Source organism: Bos mutus, chromosome 9, assembly GCF_027580195.1.
Source record: "Bos mutus isolate GX-2022 chromosome 9, NWIPB_WYAK_1.1, whole genome shotgun sequence".
NCBI classification, from domain to species: domain Eukaryota; kingdom Metazoa; phylum Chordata; class Mammalia; order Artiodactyla; family Bovidae; genus Bos; species Bos mutus.
In genome coordinates this window covers 28153957-28172101 of record NC_091625.1, presented here as the reverse complement: position 1 = coordinate 28172101, position 18145 = coordinate 28153957, and the positions used below count along the sequence as shown (strand labels likewise).

Below are 18145 nucleotides of genomic sequence, written 5' to 3'. Positions count from 1 at the left end.
TGCGCATCCAGCACCAAAGCAGAAAAAATGACAGAGCAGAGGTGGAAGACCTGCTTCTGTTCAGAGGACAAGAGACACAGGCCCTAGCGCTGGAGAGAAGGTTGGAAGGGAGCAATGGGCACAAAGGAACTATTTCATCAACTTCCTTTAGTAAAGACAAACAGCTAAAAAATAAATTAGACATCTGACAAAAAAAATTACATAATGTTAAAAAAAAAAAGAGTTCAGGGAAAGAACAATGATTCTTTAGTTTAAATTATCTTTAGTATGTTCTACTTGATATGTATCTGAGGCAGTTTTTGATAATTACCTCTAAAAAGGCATGATGAAAAGTATGTGCTATAAAAACATAATTTTCATATACACACAAAACAAGCTTATTAAAATGCATTATTCCAAAAGACTGTTCTATACATCTGTGTCTCTTTTGCTGTCTCACATACAGGGTTATCATTACCATCTTTCTAAATTCCATATGTATGCGTTAGTATACTGTATTGGTGTTTTGGGGTGGGATGATTTGGGAGAATGGCATTGTAACATGTATAATATCATATAAGAAACGAATCGCCAGTCCAGGATACAGGATGCTTGGGGCTGGTGCACCGGGATGACCTAGAGGGATGCTATGGGGAGGGAGATGGGAGGGGGGTTCAGGATTGGGAACATGTGTACACCTGTGGCAGATTCATGCTGATGTATGGCAAAACCAATACAATATTATAAAATAATTAGCCTCCAATTAAAATAAATAAATTTAAATTAAAAAAATAATAAAATGCATTATTCCATGATGTCTTGGATATTTATATCTTATTATCCACCAGAATCAATATATTGTCTTCCTCACACATTTCTCTTTTCAGTTACTACTCTTATTCTTACTACTTCTATTACTGCTATTCTTATGAGGTTAGACTTTCCATCAATTCCTCCATATTTCACTCCTTTACACAAAATAAACCATAGCCCTCTGTGGCAATAAGTCTAGAGTTCCTTGATGGGCAGGTTCTCTACCTCATAGTTTCAACCTATATGTTCTTACATCTCACTGCTTTCTAACACAGCCAAAGAAATCTTAAGAAAGAAAAACTGAACTGGAGGAATTAGGCTCCCTGACTTCAGATTATACTGCAAAGCTGGAATAATCAAAACAGCATATCACTGGCGCAAAAAGAGAAATTGAGATCAATGGAATGGGATAAAAAGCCCAGAAATAACCCCCAACATATATAGTCAATTAACCTATGACAAAGGAAGCAAGAATATACAACGAAGAAAAGACAGTCTCTTCAATAAATGATGCTTGGAAAACTGAATAGCTACATGTTAAAGAATGAAATTAGAACATTCTCTAACACCATACACAAAAATAAACTCCAAATGGACTGAAGACCTAAATTTAAGATTAGATACTATAAAACTCCTAGAGGAAAATGTAGGCAGAACACTTTTTGATATAAACTGTATCTGTATTTTTTTGAATCCTTTTCCTAGAGCAATGTAAATAAAAACAAAAATAAACAAATGGAACCTAATTACACTTAAAAGCTTTTGCACAATAAAGAAAACTATAAATAAGACAAAAAGACAATCTACAGAATGGGAGAAAATATTTGCAAATGATGCAACTAACAAGGGATTAATCTCCAAAGTATACAAACAGCTCACAGATAAATTTTTGATTGGCAATTTATGATGTGCTAAGTCTAGTTAGTATCAGAATTAAATTGAATTGTAGGAGAGCTGGTGTCACAGAGAAATGCTTAGTATGAAAACAATCCTACTTGCCTGGTATCAGAAGTGTTAGGAGTATGGTAGTAGCGTGAGAGTAAAGGAGAAATACACAGGACAAGTGAGTTTTTTCTTTACACCTTCTTTTGCCAATTATCCAATCCTAACCATTTTTCAAATACAAATTGTAGAATTATCTCCTAAATGAATTCTATCCTGACTACCTTTGGCCGTAGGGGAAGGGTGTGGAGTGAGATAGTTTCAGAGGGTTTTCTGAAGATCAAATATTAGCTTTGCCTGTGCATCAATGAGACAGTGCTGTAACCTTGTAATTATTTTCCTTTTTTCAAAAATATCTGAAGCAAGTCCATATGGAGCTCTATTACTTGCAGTCAAGGAACTTTGAGATATATGGCAAGTACCACCTTTACTGATTGTCTTATATCATCCTTATTACTCACTAAATATTGAACACAGCAGAAATACTCAATAAATCCTGAGAACTGCTCCGCCCAATGCAGTAGCCACTGACGCCCGGGGCTGTTAGAGAATTGAAATACAGCTAGTGCAAATCAAAATGTGCCATAAGTATAATATACACCCACAATTTCAAAGGCTCAATAAAAAATTAGATAAACTATCAAAATACTTCTATATAGATTACATTTTGAAAAAATATTTGAAAATAGCATCAGATACAAATATTAAAATTGTTTTCATCTATTTGTCTTTACCCTTTTAATGTGTCTGTGCTGCGCTTAGTTTCTCAGTTGTGTCCAACTCTTTGCCACCGCATGGACTGTAGCCTGCCAGGCTCCTCTGTTCATGTGGATTCTCCAGGCAAGAATACTGGAGAGGGTTGCCATGCCCTTCTCCAGGGGATCTGCACAACCCAGGGATCGAACCTAGATCTCCTGCATTGCAGGAGGTTTCTTTACAATCTGGAACCCCAGGGAAGCCCAAGAATACTGGAGTGGGTAGTCTATCCCGTCTCCAGAGGATCTTCCCAACCCAGGAATCAAACTGGGGTATCCTGCATTGCAGGTGGATTCTTTACCAGGTCAGCTACCAGGGAAGCCGTTTAATGTGTCTACTTGAAAATTTAAAACTATAGATGTGGCTCTAGTGATACTGCCTTAGATAGCCCTGATTTAAAATCATTTGTCTTCTTAAATCCGGAAACTTGAGAAGGAAATTTGCTATTTCCCAGAATTTTAAGATTTATAGGAAAATTCATAGTTGTGGCATGTATCATTTGAGCTGCTATCTACACCTAGATCTTGGTATTTCAGAGAGTATTTTCTGAGAGTTTGGTCAGTGTATGTTACACATAAGATTAGATCTATTCCTAACTATGTATTCTTTTTAGACCTATAATTAAGTTAATGAACATTAGAAAACAACAGCAAAGCAAGCATTATTGCTCAACCAGATGTGCTCTATTCCAAATGTTTAGTGATTGAGGGCTGAAGACGAAAGTAGGATTATTTTATTCCATTCAACCTTAATCACTGAAAAGACTTATGTATTGAATGCAAGTCACTTTAATCTTCAGGCTCAAGAACATGATAAGGTATTTGTTACAAGTTATTTTAATAATACAGTTTTGTTTTTTAAGTTTCAACATAAATAAGATGAAAAGTCATCAAAATCCTGTCAGAAGGTTTAATATGAAATGACTCAATTTCTGAACACATTAAAAAAATAAATATTTCATGAATTTCAGCTTGAAATTCATACTGTATGCCAAAGAGAATTTATTATCAATATAAGCAGTACTTACTTGATATTCTTGCGGGTTTTTCTACTAAAAATAAAGAAAACAAGTCTTGTTTAACTCAGGTAAAATACAAAGATATTATACATCAATAGACTGCATAAAAGTATCTAATATCTTTTGACTTTCTTCCTTATTTTTCATGAGTTAGTGAATAAGTGGAGCTCTCTGTTGTTTGATAACATGGATCTTTGAATATCTTAATTGTTATTATGTGAGACATCAAAAAAGTTATTAATCATTGCAGGTGTCACAACATACTTATGCTTTTAAACATGCTTACTAAAATCATCAGGATCTTTGTTAAATTGTTTTGGTTAAACTATAATTATACCCAACACCAGTGAAATTACTTTGCATGATATAATTAATCTAAATACTTGCTTTAAACTTTCAAAATTTCATAAAATACATTATTGAGAATTATTTTCCTTTTGGACATGAATAAAACCTTCTCCAAAATCTTAAAAAGCAACATGTAAAATCAACTAAATTTTCATAATCATTTATTTATTAGTTTCAATGAGAGATTATAATTCTTCAAATATGTTTTTCCATTAAACTCTATGTATTTAGGATGAAGATATAAAGTGAAATGACTGTCTTAAATATAGCAGACTTTCTAACTTTCTGAAACAGAGAGAATGGGTAACATTCATATTCCATTAATGTCTAATTTAAAGGGCTAGGTTTGAAAATATAATTTTTAAGGAATCTGCATAACGTGTTTTACTTTAAGACTTGTAGAGTTTCTGATATATCCTAATAATTGCAAAGTTACAAAAGTTAGGCTAATGGAATTCAGAAAAATACTTTAGAAAAGCTAATGCTATAATCTTTCCTTTCTAAATAGCATTGGCTAAAGAGACAGGAATTTAGATGTAATGAACCATTACTTGAGTGAAGGAATGAATAGAATGTGTTTATATTCTCAACTAGTTCTAGGTTAGACTTATGCTTTCAGTTCAGTTCAGTCTCTCAGAAGTGTCTGACTGCGACCCCATAAACCACAGCATGCCAGGCCTCTCTGCCCATCACCAACTCCCGGAGTTTACCCAAACTCATGTCCATTGAGTCAGTGATGCCATCCAACCATCTCATCCTCTGTCGTCCCCTTCTTCTCCAGCCCTCAATCTTTCCCGGCATCAGGGTCTTTTCCAATGAGTCAGCTCTTCGCATCAGGTGGCCAAACTATTGGAGTTGCAGCCTCAGCATCAGTCCTTCCAATGAACACCCAGGACTAATCTCCTTTAGGATGGACTGGTTGGATCTCCTTGCAGTCCAAGGGACTCTCAAGACTCTTCTCCAACATCACAGTTCAAAAGCGTCAATTCTTTGGTGCTCAGCTTTCTTTATAGTCCAACTCTCACATCCATACATGACTACTGGAAAAACCATAGCCTTGACTAGATGGACCTTTGTTGGCAAAGTAATGTCTCTGCTTTTTAATATGCTGTCTAGTCTAGGTTGGTCATAACTTTCCATCCAAGGAGTAAGTGTCTTTTAATTTCATGGCTGGGATCACCATCTGCAGTGATTTTGGAGCCCAAAAAAATAAAGTCTGACACTGTTTCCACTGTTTCCCCTTCTATTTGCCATGAAGTAATTGGACCGGATGCCATGATCTTCATTTTCTGAATGTTGAGCTTTAAGCCAACTTTTTCACTCTCCACTTTCACTTTCATCAAGAGGTTCTTTAGTTCTTCACTTTCTGCCGTAAGGGTGGTGTCATCTGCATATCTGAAGTTATTGATATTTCTCCCAGCAATCTTGATTCCAGCTTGTGCTTCTTCCAGCCCAGCGTTTCTCATGATGTACTCTACATATAAGTTAAATAAGCAGGGTGACAATATACAGCCTTGACAATATACAGTACTCCTTTTCCTATTTGGAACCAGTCTGTTGTTCCATGTCCAGTTCTAACTGTTGCTTCCTGACCTGCATACAGGTTTCTCAAGAGGCAGGTCAGGTGGTCTGGTATTCCCATGTCTTTCAGAATTTTCCACAGTTTATTGTGATTCACATGGTCAAAGGCTTTGGCATAGTCAATAAAGCAGAAATAGATGTTTTTCTGAAACTCTCTTGCTTTTTTGATGATCCAGTGGATGTTGGCAATTTGATCTCTGGTTCCTCTGCCTCTTCTAAAACCAGCTTGAACATCTGGAAGTTCACGGTTCATGTATTGCTGAATCCTGGCTTGGAGAATTTTAAGCATTACTTTACTAGTGTGTGAGATGAGTGCAATTGTGCAGTAGTTTGAGCATTCTTTGGCATTGCCTTTCTTTGGGATTGGAATGAAAACTGACCTTTTCCAGTCCTGTGGCCACTGCTGAGATTTCCAAATTTGCTGGCATATTGAGTGCAGCCCTTTCACAGCATCACCTTTCAGGATTTGAAATAGCTCAACTGGAATTCCATCACCTCCACTAGCTTTGTTCATAGTGATGCTTCCTAAGTTTGGCCCACTTGACTTTGCATTCCAGGACATCTGGCTATAGGTGAGTGATCACACCACTGTGATTATCTGGGTCGTGAAGATCTTTTTTGTACAGTTCATCTGTGTATTCTTGCCATTTATTCTTAATATCTTCTGCTTCTGTTAGGTCCCTACCATTTCTGTCCTTTATCAAACCCATGTTTGCATGAAATGTTCCCTTGGTATCTCTAATTTTCTTGCAGAGATCTCTAGTCTTTCCCATTCTATTGTTTTCCTCTATTTCTTTGCATTGATCATTGAGCAAGGCTTTCTTATCTTTCCTTGCTATTCTTTGGAACTCTGCATTCAAATGGGTATATCTTTATCACGTTAATCCAAGTCTATGCCCTGACCAGTAATGCTGAAGAAGCTCAAGTTGAACAGTTCTATGAAGACCTACAAGACCTTTTAGAACTAACACCCAAAGAAGATGTCCTTTGCATTATAGGGGATTGGAATGCAAAAGTAGAAGTCAATAAACACCTGGAGTAACAGGCAAATTTGGCCTTGGAGTACAGAATGAAGCAGGGAAAGGCTAACAGAGTTTTGCCAAGAGAATGCACTGGTCATAACAATAACCCTTTTCCAACAACACAAGAGAAGACTCTACACATGGACATCACCAGATGGTCAATGCTGAAATCAGATTGATTATATTCTTTGCAGCCAAAGATGGAGAAGCTCTATACAGTCACCAAAAACAAGATTGTGAGCTGACTGTGGCTCAGATCATGAACTCCTTATTGCCAAATTCGACTTAAATTGAAGCAAGTGGGGAAAACCACTAGACCATTCAGGTATGACCTAAATCAAGTCCCTTATGTTTTCACATGTAATTATTTTTTCCTGCCATGTATTCATAATATGAAGATCTTAGAAATGGACTCACAGAATACAGTAAGAAAGAAGCTTCTATCCAGTGTCCAAATCCCTAGAATCCTTTGGACAGCCACCCTCTAGTCAGCACCAACAGACCACTTTCTAGGGGACAAAGTGGGGTGCCTTTTGTCTTTGAAAGTGAAACTGTAGCTGGACAGGCTCCTCTATCCATGGGGGTTCTCCAGGCAAGAGTATAGGAGTGGGTTGCCATGCCCTCCTCCAGGGGACCTTCCCAACCCAGGGATTAAACCCAGGTTTCCCACATTGCAGGCAGATTCTTTACTGTCTGAGCCACCAGGGAAGCACATTTTATCTTTGGGCTGCTGTAATTGGTAGAAAGCTTTCCCTTATATTTGCCTACCATAATGTGGTTCAGTTCAGTTCAGTCGCTCAGTCGTGTCCGACTCTTTGCAACCCCATGAATCGCAGCACGCCAGGCCTCCCTGTCCATCACCAACTCCTGGAGTTCACTCAGACTCACGTCCACCGAGTCCGTGATGCCACCCAGCCATCTCATCCTCTGTCATCTCCTTCTCCTCCTGCCCCCAATCCCTCCCAGCATCAGAGTCTTTTCCAATGAGTCAACTCTTCGCATGAGGTGGCCAAAGTACTGGAGTTTCAGCCTTAGCATCAGTCCTTCCAACGAACACCCAGGACCTATCTCCTTTAGAATGGACTGGTTGGATCTCCTTGCAGTCCAAGGGTCTCTCAAGAGTCTTCTCCAACACCACAGTTCAAAAGCATCAATTCTTCGGCACTCAGCTTTCTTCACAGTCCAACTCTTACATCCATACATGACCACTGGAAAAACCACAGCCTTGACTAGACGGACCTTTGTTAGCAAAGTAATGTCTCTGCTTTTCAATATGCTATCTAGGTTGGTCATAACTTTTCTTCATATTAAAATGTGATTGAATGGGCTTAAGCCTTTGACACCACACCCACTTGGAGCCAACTCCTGTCTCTATCAGGTAAACACTCCTAGAGGTTAGACTTCCTTCACCTAACATTAACTCAGCTTTAAACTGTGAATGATCACTGGGTCTATACTAAGATGGAAGTTGAAATAATAATAGGAAAGGCTATAGCTGTGAGTTTTCAAAGTAATACATTACTTTTTATTCTTCTGCCTGCTGCTGCTGCTGCTGCTATGTCGCTTCAGTCGTGTCCGATTCTGTGCTACCCCATAGACGGCAGCCCACCAGGCTCCCCCGTCCCTGGTATTCTCCAGGCAAGAACATTGGAGTGGGTTGCCATTTCCTTCTCCAATGCATGAAAGTGAAAAGTGAAAGTGAAGTCGCTCAGTCGTGTCCGACTCTTAGCAACCCCATGGACTGGAGCCTACCAGGCTCCTCCGTCCATGGGATTTTCCAGGCAAGAGTACTGGAGTGGGGTGCCATTGTCTTCTCCTATTCTTCTGGCTAAGTATCTTAAAAGATATAACATTTCTGGAGAAATTTCCAATATAAAAATTGTGTTCTTGTATCATTTTACAAATCTGATTTGCTCTCTTACTCTAAATTTTACACCTTAATATTACTAAAAATTGTGTCTAAATATGTTCTGCCATTTCAGGTATACACATTACAGTAAGCAGCAACAGGGACCAGTGACAAACTAGGTTCCTCCCTCTCCACACTCCCAGTATACACACAGACTAGAGATCTATATTTACTCTGAATGAAAATTCTTATTTAATTATGGCATGTTTACTTAGCATTTTAAAATATAAATCACTTATGTTTTGTTACATTTTGAATTAATTAGATTCATCTAAAATTTTATGACCCAGACTAAGTAATTCAGTTATACTCTTACAGTTTTATGATGATGTCACCAAAATAGGTCATTCTCATTTTGGGTGAAGAACACCTGCCTGTCATGTGCATGCTAGCTTCTGCCCTCTGCTATCTACTTTGTATCTATGTTGAATTAATTTCAAAGATTGACTTATAAATAATAAAACTATATTCATGATATTAGTTATATTTGATGTAGTTGCAGATAAACAGACTATTGGCTCCTTCTCTTTTTACTACTCTATCATCCTTGAATGTAGTCATGCTGGGAAAGTCTTCTTACAATAATAAATTTTTCCTTCTGATAGGTACTGGGATATCTAATGAATGTTTATGTTGTTGCTGCTGCTGCTAAGTCACTTCAGTCGTGTCCGACTCTGTGCGACCCCACAGACGGCAGCCCACTAGGCTCCTCTGTCCCTGGGATTCTCCAGGCAAGAATACTGGAGTGGGGTGCCATTCTCCTGTTTATGTTGTTAATAGTTTCTATTTCTTCACATTTCCTAGTTTTCCACTGAAATGTAAGCATTCTGTTCTATTTCCTACCTGTCCACTTCCCCTGCTGTTAGAATTGTATAAACAGCTAGACTTTCTTGCTTTAGAAATTTAGTGTTAATATTAAGCACCAACATAATTCAGGCATCTCCACATCAACACAGCATTTGAGGATTTACCAAGGTCAAGATTACCTTTTGTCGTATTGTGTAATTGAAGACTTCCTTTTCTTGTTGGCACTGTATAAAAAAGAAAATGTAAATTAAAATATGAACTTTCAGAGCAAATATTCATAAAGACTTTGGCTCACTTCAACTCTAAGCTTTAGCAACATGAGAATAATTTAAATGTTGTAAATATTTTCTCAAGGTGTTTTAAAAGTTTTCTGCTAACACCTAAGAAAAATAAATGTTAGCTGAAGAGATTGTTGTATCTGCATAAACATAGATACGACCTGAACTCAGTGATTACAGGGTATTTAAATGAATCTGAGTCCACGGACAATGGGTAATGCTGATTAATTGAATTTAGATATAAACCAGAAAAGTGTCTTCTTTTGTTATTAGTAATCTTTTTGGTATGTCTAAGAATGCTTTGCTCCTGACTCGACAGAATATTTCTCTGATGATTAAGGCCTTTATAAGGTTTTTAGATGACTAAACATGGAAATCAGTGATTATTGTATTATTTATGTAGTTTCCTAAGTAAATAAAACTAAAGTTAAGATAAAAAAGCAGCATCGCAGTGCAGCTTCTAACGTTTCTCACCAATGACCAACACATGACTGCACACCGCAGGCGTGGCCTGCATCCATCGCTCCTCTGACACTGTCATTATCACAGGCTGTGATTATTTACCACTCTTCTTCTTTTAATCAGGCCAGCAATCATCGCGTACATATAGAAAAGTTTTCTTTAAAATTGAAATAAATAAATTTTGACTCAAAATACTTTGACTTCAGTAACTTTTAAACTTTTAAAAATTACCTTTTTCTTCTTTAAGATGTCTCATTTCTGCTTTTTCTATAGAGATAAAATGACAGAGTCATATACATATTTATTCAAAATATTTTGACTTCAGGAACTTTTAAGCTCTTAAAAATTACCTTTTTCTTCTTTAAGATGTCTCATTTCTGCTTTTTCTATAGAGATAAAATGATAGAGTCATATACATATTTATTCAAAATATTTTGACTTCAGGAACTTTTAAGCTTTTAAAAATTACCTTTTTGTCCTTTAAGATGTCTCATTTCTGCTTTTTCTATAGAGATAAAATGACAGAGTTATATACATATTTATTCAAAAATATTTTGACTTCAGGAACTTTTAAGCTTTTAAAAATTACCTTTTTCTCCTTTAAGATGTCTCATTTCTGCTTTTTCTATAGAGATAAAATGGTAGAGTCATATACATATTTATTCAAAATATTTTGACTTCAGGAAGTTTTAAGCTTTTAAAAATTACCTTTTTCTTCTTTAAGATGTCTCATTTCTGCTTTTTCTATAGAGATAAAATGAATCAGTCCTAATGAGGTGGATGAAACTGGAGCCTATTATACAGAGTGAAGTAAGCCAGAAGGAAAAACACCAATACAGTATACTAACGCATATATATGGAATTTAGAAAGATGGTAACAATAACCCTGTGTACGAGACAGCAAAAGAGACACTGATGTATAGAACAGTCTTATGGACTCTGTGGGAGAGGGAGAGGGTGGGAAGATTTGGGAGAATGGCATTGAAACATGTAAAATATCATGTATGAAATGAGTCACCAGTCCAGGTTTGATGCACGATACTGGATGCTTGGGGCTAGTGCACTGGGATGACCCAGAGGGAGGGTATGCGGAGGGAGGAGGGAGGAGGGTTCAGGATGGGGAACACATGTATACCTGTGGTGGATTCATTTTGATATTTGGCAAAACTAATACAATTATGTAAAGTTTAAAAATAAAATAAAATTAAAAAAAGAAAAAAGAAGTAAATAAAAATTACCTTTTTCTTCTTTAAGATGTCTCATTTCTGCTTTTTCTATAGAGATAAAATGGTAGAGTCATATACATATTTATTCAAAATATTTTGACTTCAGGAACTTTTAAGCTTTTAAAAATTACCTTTTTCTCCTTTAAGATGTCTCATTTCTGCTTTTTCTATAGAGATAAAATGGTAGAGTCATATACATATTTATTCAAAATATTTTGACTTCAGGAACTTTTAAGCTTTTAAAAATTACCTTTTTCTCCTTTAAGATGTCTCATTTCTGCTTTTTCTATAGAGATAAAATGGTAGAGTCATATACATATTTATTCAAAATATTTTGACTTCAGGAAGTTTTAAGCTTTTAAAAATTACCTTTTTCTTCTTTAAGATGTCTCATTTCCGCTTTTTCTATAGAGATAAAATGGTAGAGTCATATACATATTTATTCAAAATATTTTGACTTCAGGAAGTTTTAAGCTTTTAAAAATTACCTTTTTCTTCTTTAAGATGTCTCATTTCTGCTTTTTCTATAGAGATAAAATGGTAGAGTCATATACGTATTTATTCATAGGTCTTTCTAAGTTTGAAATTACATATTTTGCAGTCAATATTTACAATTCAGGAGTTATATGAAAAGAACTCTATGGTGTTAATATAGCAATAACAGATGGAGTTTGCTTTAAGATCTCAGTTCCTGTTCCCTTTAGATATCTAATAATAATGTAATATTACACTCCTTGCATGAATAACACCCTACATAGCTTCGATTCTGATATATACTTTAAAACCAATGTCCATATTTTCATGAATTGCTTTTTTAAGTGATATAATTTGTATAATTACATATTTTTGATTCCTATGCTTTTATCACTAATATGATATACATGCCTTAAAATGTATTTACCTTTACTTTCCTTTTCAGATTTTTCAATTTTCTTTTTTGCTAGGGGGGAAAAATAACAATAACATTGGTTTAAAAACATAATTTTCTTACTCAGTTTTGGAGTAAATATTTGCAGATGAAACTTAATCCCGTAAGTGAAAGAGGGTCAAGGTTCTGCTTTTAAAGATGTGAAGATAAAGTCTCCCGCCCTTGTGTAAGAACATGTATATTTCTGTTATCCTTGGTTATTTAGTTTTATAAATCACAACCTCCTCCTTTTGTTTTCTGGTTTTATTTTTGTACATGTTTTCAAGGAAAGCTAGAGTAAGCCATGCATTTATTAATAAGTTTAAACTAGTAACAGAAAAAAACATTCAAATTTTCTACTGTTACCTTTAGGAAATGAAAATTTGATTAGTGCTATGAATACTCAATGAATTAACTGTTGAGTAAAAACAATGTAAGAGTCACAATATATCTCTGAGGAAAATGTAGACACATGCTTTTTAAACCAGAGTTTTGACTGACTGATGCTTTTCTTTAACTATATTTATCAGACAAGAGTAAGAAAGGGAAAGGGAAAGTGAAGTCTCTCAGTCGTGTCCGACTCTTTGCGACCCCATGGCCTATAACCCACCAGACTCCTCCGTCCATGGGATTTTCCAGGCAAGATACTGGAGTGGGTTGCCATTTCCTTCTCCAATTTATCAGACAAGAGTAAGAAGGACACCAATATTTAATGAGTGACAACCAAGCATGTAGTGGGAATGTTATATACGTTATTTCATTTCATACTTATTACAAACCTTTTGGAAAGTCATTATGTCTATTCTATAGATGAGTAAACTGAGAATCTGAGCTGTTAATGGATTTTCCCAAATGTTACGCAGCTATATAGAGATTCAAATTTAAATACTATTCCTATTGATCTATGTTACCTCCTCTGTGAAAGCAAATATTTACCTGATTCTGTTACTTCTTGTGTTTCCTCTTTAGAAAAAAATAATAGAAGGAAGGAAGAAAAATAAAAGGAAATAATAATTTTGTTTTTCCAGTAGCAGACAACTGAACTTCATCTTTATGTTATTTCACATTAATTCCAAAAGTAGTGACAATAGACACATACTCAAAATGGCAAAGAGATACGTTGGTAACTAACATTTCTGAAGACATAACTGGCATCTATTCTGGAAATAGAATCACTATATAAATTAATATTAAATAGTCTATTCATACATGGTAGAATGGATCAGTTTGAAGACATTTGGGTAGTTTTCTCATTACAAATTATAAATCTCCATTACATAAACTTTTAACATGATTTGAACATGTGCCTGCACACATTCATTCATTAACTTTTTATAAAGCAACTTCATGTATAACAAGGACTTAGTGCAATGAGTGGGGTTGAGAGACGAGATTTTAAAATATCACAAAAATAATTTCAACTCATAATGACTACAGTCAGAGTAGTGAGACAACATATAAAAATGTTATATAAGAACAAATATATATAATGAATAATGTTTTATAAACAAAACTGCATTTGCAAATAATTATGGTGATATTTCTTATCAGTAATCTAGTTTTGACTTTCAGCCCTTAATTTTTGTAATAACGTTCATATTAGTAGCATTTACACAGACTAAATATACTAGATATTTTTGCCAACCCAAAGGCAACATTTAATGTTTAACACTGGCATTGAATCCATTCAGAAGAAAATCATAGATGTATTCACAAGAAATCTATCATAACACTTTTAAGGAACCAGGTTAGTCCTTGGCATTGAAAATCTTTAGACACAACTTCTAGTTTCACTCGATTGAAATGTGCATATTTACCCACAGGGTAATGTCAAGGTCATAATTTAATGGTACTAAATATACAATTTCATTTTTATAAAATTTCATACATTTTCATTTTTTCATACATTTAAAAAATTATTCCTTTTTACTATTGTTTTAAATGTTACAATAAAACAGTGATTCTGAAACACTAAAACAACTCATCTTTAGCTTTTGAAGAAATATGAAAATAAAAAGCTAATATGTTAAGATTAAATAATTGAAGATGTGTATTGTGTGTTCTAAGCTTGGTTTAACCCAGCAATGACTATAAGAGGAACCTCCATACTGTATTTATTCAATGTATCCTAACAACTGAAGTACATAAAAGAGAGATGGAACCATTTTTTTTGTGGGCAGTATTAGTTAAGATAATTGAATTAATTACACAGATAATGACAACAGAAGTCATTTTAGGCATTCCCTCACTGCTATAGTGTAATTGACACTCAAATATATGTTCAAATATTAATGAATAAAATACACACTATTCTTTGTCAATAGGAATCATTTATGTAGGCATGTCATAATAGCTACTGCATTAATAAACATACCACAATAAATTTTACTGCATGTACAATTTAAAGAAATTATAAAATTTAAATACTTAAATAGAAAATTCTTACAATTTTAGTATGGTACACTTACTTGGAGTTGGTTTTGGTTTGTCTAAAAAAAAAAAAAAAAAAAAAGAAAAGGTCATTTTGTGGCTATAGGTAAAATATCAGACTTTTACATTTCATAATTCTGTTTGAGTTAAAATAAGAAAACGCTAAACTTATCTTAAAATGAGCAATAGGCAATACAATTTGAGCAATTTTAAAATCATGTTCTAAAGAATTCCATATTCCAATAAAACTTCAAAGTATAGGATTTTCTTGGTCTCTTTATCCTTGTAAAGCCTCATATTTCATCTGATGCAAAATTAATGCTTAAGATAATCTGAACTCCTTACTGTTACTGAATGGCATAAAAGACACATTCTGCTATTGTCCTTTCAGAACATATTAATATTAATTAATATTAACTATTTAAACCTTTCCAATCCAGTCTTTTGAATGAAGAAGCTGACTTTATAAAATCTCAAGAAAAATTAGTGAATTGTTGGTGAAAAACACAAAACTATGCCATCCAAATACATGATTTGTTTCTCAAATATGCTTTGTCCTCTGAAATTAACTAAAAGCATTAATTATGCAGACTTACATGTAAATATCTATTTATTAATAAAGAACTAAATATTTCTTGATGATTGTGAAGAATTTGAATCATCCAAAATTAAATTAATTCATTAACAGAGGAAATATAAGTTAATACAATTTTTAGAGAACAATTAGAGAAATCTATAAAACTTACATTAACTATATCATTTCACTAAAATATTTAAGGAATTTTTACCATAAACATAAATTTACAAAACTAGACAGATAATTATATTTATAATTTTATATCATTAAAGAAAGCTTGTCAGATAACTTAAATATAGGTCAATCAGAGACTAGTTAAGTAAACTGTGTATAACAATACAATAGAATACTAAATAAAGAAATGCTTTGTGTACTGATATAGAAAAATCTTCAAACACACTATTAAACAGAAAAACCTAGGGAAAGAGCTATTTATAGTATATCATGACTTGTGTAAAAAAGGCAAGTGTATATATGTGTGGGTGTATATATACATATATATATATATATATATATATAAAATTTGTAGACTATCCATTCTCCAGGGGATCCTTCAGACCCAGAAATCGAACATGGGTCTCCTGCATTGCAAGCAGATCCTTTACACAGTTGAGCTACCAGGGAAGCAAATTTGTATGCAGGTATGTGTGTATATGTGGGCTTCCCTGGTGGCTCAGCTGGTAAAGAATCCACCTGCACTGTGGGAGGCCTGGGTTCGGCTTCTGGGTTGGGAAGATCCCCTGGAGAAGGGCATGGCAAACCACTTCAGTATTCTTCCCTAGAGAATCCCCATGGACAGAGGAGCCTGGTGGGATGCAGTCCATGGGGTCGCAGAGAGTTGGGCATGACTGAGTGACTAAGCACATGTTTATATGTATATGTCTTTTACATATATTGCTAGATGGACACGTTAAAAAATAACAATGATTACCTATCAGACATTAACAGGAAAAGAAGGGGAGGAGGGAAGCTTATTTTTGCAGTGAATCTCTGGTTGCTTTATTGTTGAACCATGCTAAGTATTATATATTTTAAAAATTGAATTACAGTTTTAAAAGTATTAAGCTACTATAGAATTGGATGATTTCTATTTTAAGAAATTATAACAAGTTGAAATTCATGATTAATTTTCAGTGAAATATAATATGTACAATTAGATATGATATTTTAAAGTATCTCAATAGTGACTCAACATTCATGCTCATGTTCAGTTCTGTCTGACTCTTTGTGACCCCATGGACTGTAGCCCACCAGGCTCCTCTGTCCATGGGATTCTCCAGGCAAGAATATTGGAGTGGGTTGCCATTTCCTACTCCAGGGGATCTTTCTGACCAAGGGATTGAACCCATGTCTCTTGTATCTCTTGCATTGGCAGGCAGATTCTTTACCACTGCACCATCTGGGGAGCCCCAAGTCAACATTACCAGTATTATAAATGATATCAATACTGGCATCAGTAAAACACTGAATATTTTGGAAGGATCTTGTGAATCATGAAAGCAAATACTATTACATTAACACAGCTGTATTATAATAGAATGCTTAGCATTCCATATATGTTGGTTATAATATTTAGCAAACTGCTTATCAATACTACCATAGCTCTTATGTCAGATAAACTAGATTCTATTACAAAATCACAAGACAAAACATTACCAGGAAAGAAAATAAAAAGTGCTTATATGCTTTGCTTTAATTTTCAAAGGTAATAAAAACAGTGAATTGGGATAGAATGCAAACCAAAAAGGCAAAATCACCTGTTTTGATAGACGGAGATTCTTTTCCTTGATGTTCAGCTTTTTCTAGAGAGAGAAATAAGAGTTAACTCACAATCTGTAGATTGTTTGTGTAGCAAGCATTTCTTATCTATATATTTGGAGGTAATCCTCAGTTTGTATGGGAAGCATGCTCCCAAAGTCATTTGCATGTCACTTGGAACACAGAAAGCATATTGCCATGGAAACATGTTATAAACAAGATCAGGTTCATTCTCAGGGCATCCTGTAAGATACTTTGAAGATGCTAGCCCTCTTGGTATAAGAAGAGGATAGAATATGACAAAATGGAGAAAAATTGTAAAAGGATTTTTCTTTCTTTGCTGAAGCTTGAGTCATTCTTTGGAGATATTTTAAAGCAGATGATATTTGTCTTGGCATTTTATAAGCTTCCTTTTTACCTCTTTGACTTCTTCTAGGTCCCTTCTTGGCAGGACAGAAGCAATTTGGTGCTGGTCATTCGTTTCTTATTGAAAATTTAACCTGCTGCTGCTGCTGCTGCTAAGTCACTTCAGTCGTGTGACTCTGTGCGACCCCATAGACGGACGCCCACCAGGCTCCTCCGTCCCTGGAATTCTACAGGCAAGAACACTGGAGTGGGTTGCCATTTCCTTCTCCAATTTAACCTAGACTTGCTTTATTCCAGAAAGTATCACACTTTGTATTTTCATTTTCCTGGACTACCCTCTCATTTTAGGTTCAGTTAGAACTCTCACAGATGAATCTCAACTAAATCTAGGACGTGACAACTGGAATCACAACATGTACTTAATATTCTTCTCAGACTTTTGAAAAATATTTGAATTAAAGTAAATTTTAGGAGATATTTTTCTTTCATCAGAAGTAGAATTTCAAATAAAGCTGTTTAGAGTAGGATATTTTGAATGGAGTTAGGATTATGTGGAAATAGAATAGATCACTGCCAAGTGCTGGTTCTTACTAATCACCCCCAGGCTTATTACCCCTGAGCTGTTCTGCTTTACCTGTCCTTTCCCTCCCTCAGCCTGAATTTGGAGATTCTCCACAAGCAATATTATTTTCTCCCCATCATCTTGCACCAACAGTGAAGTAGGTGGGGAACTGTGGGATCTATGTTTCATAAGATTTAATTGGATATTTGTAAAGTAAGGATTGATAGCATTCAAGAATGAACTTCGATGATCTTAAAATTGTATAAATGTTAATGTTACATAAGCATGCACAATAAAACAAGCCAATAATCAAGTTACTAAAACTGTGATAATAATAGAACTTCAAAAGTACTCCAAAAATTAAAGATAATACAAACTGTATATATTTTATATGGCATTCAAAA

The 18145-nt window shown here is 34.8% G+C and overlaps 1 protein-coding gene across 50 annotated transcripts in view; it reads right to left on the bottom strand.

Moving 5' to 3' along the window:
- Window positions 1–18145, bottom strand: part of TRDN (triadin) — a 415022-nt gene that overhangs the window by 20948 nt on the left and 375929 nt on the right. For 5 of the 50 annotated variants that reach the window (XM_070376309.1, XM_070376302.1, XM_070376301.1 and 2 more), the window contains 16 exons: window positions 16813–16857; window positions 14517–14537; window positions 12985–13011; window positions 12043–12081; window positions 11630–11665; window positions 11511–11546; window positions 11392–11427; window positions 11273–11308; window positions 11154–11189; window positions 10624–10659; window positions 10505–10540; window positions 10385–10420; window positions 10266–10301; window positions 10147–10182; window positions 9355–9399; window positions 3518–3541 (listed from right to left, as the gene is read on the bottom strand). In XM_070376309.1, coding sequence (XP_070232410.1) covers window positions 3518–3541; window positions 9355–9399; window positions 10147–10182; window positions 10266–10301; window positions 10385–10420; window positions 10505–10540; window positions 10624–10659; window positions 11154–11189; window positions 11273–11308; window positions 11392–11427; window positions 11511–11546; window positions 11630–11665; window positions 12043–12081; window positions 12985–13011; window positions 14517–14537; window positions 16813–16857 — 561 coding nt within the window. The remainder of the gene's footprint in view (window positions 1–3517; window positions 3542–9354; window positions 9400–10146; window positions 10183–10265; window positions 10302–10384; window positions 10421–10504; window positions 10541–10623; window positions 10660–11153; window positions 11190–11272; window positions 11309–11391; window positions 11428–11510; window positions 11547–11629; window positions 11666–12042; window positions 12082–12984; window positions 13012–14516; window positions 14538–16812; window positions 16858–18145) is intronic. The other 45 variants (XM_070376351.1, XM_070376350.1, XM_070376300.1 and 42 more) reach the window with 44 other exon arrangements.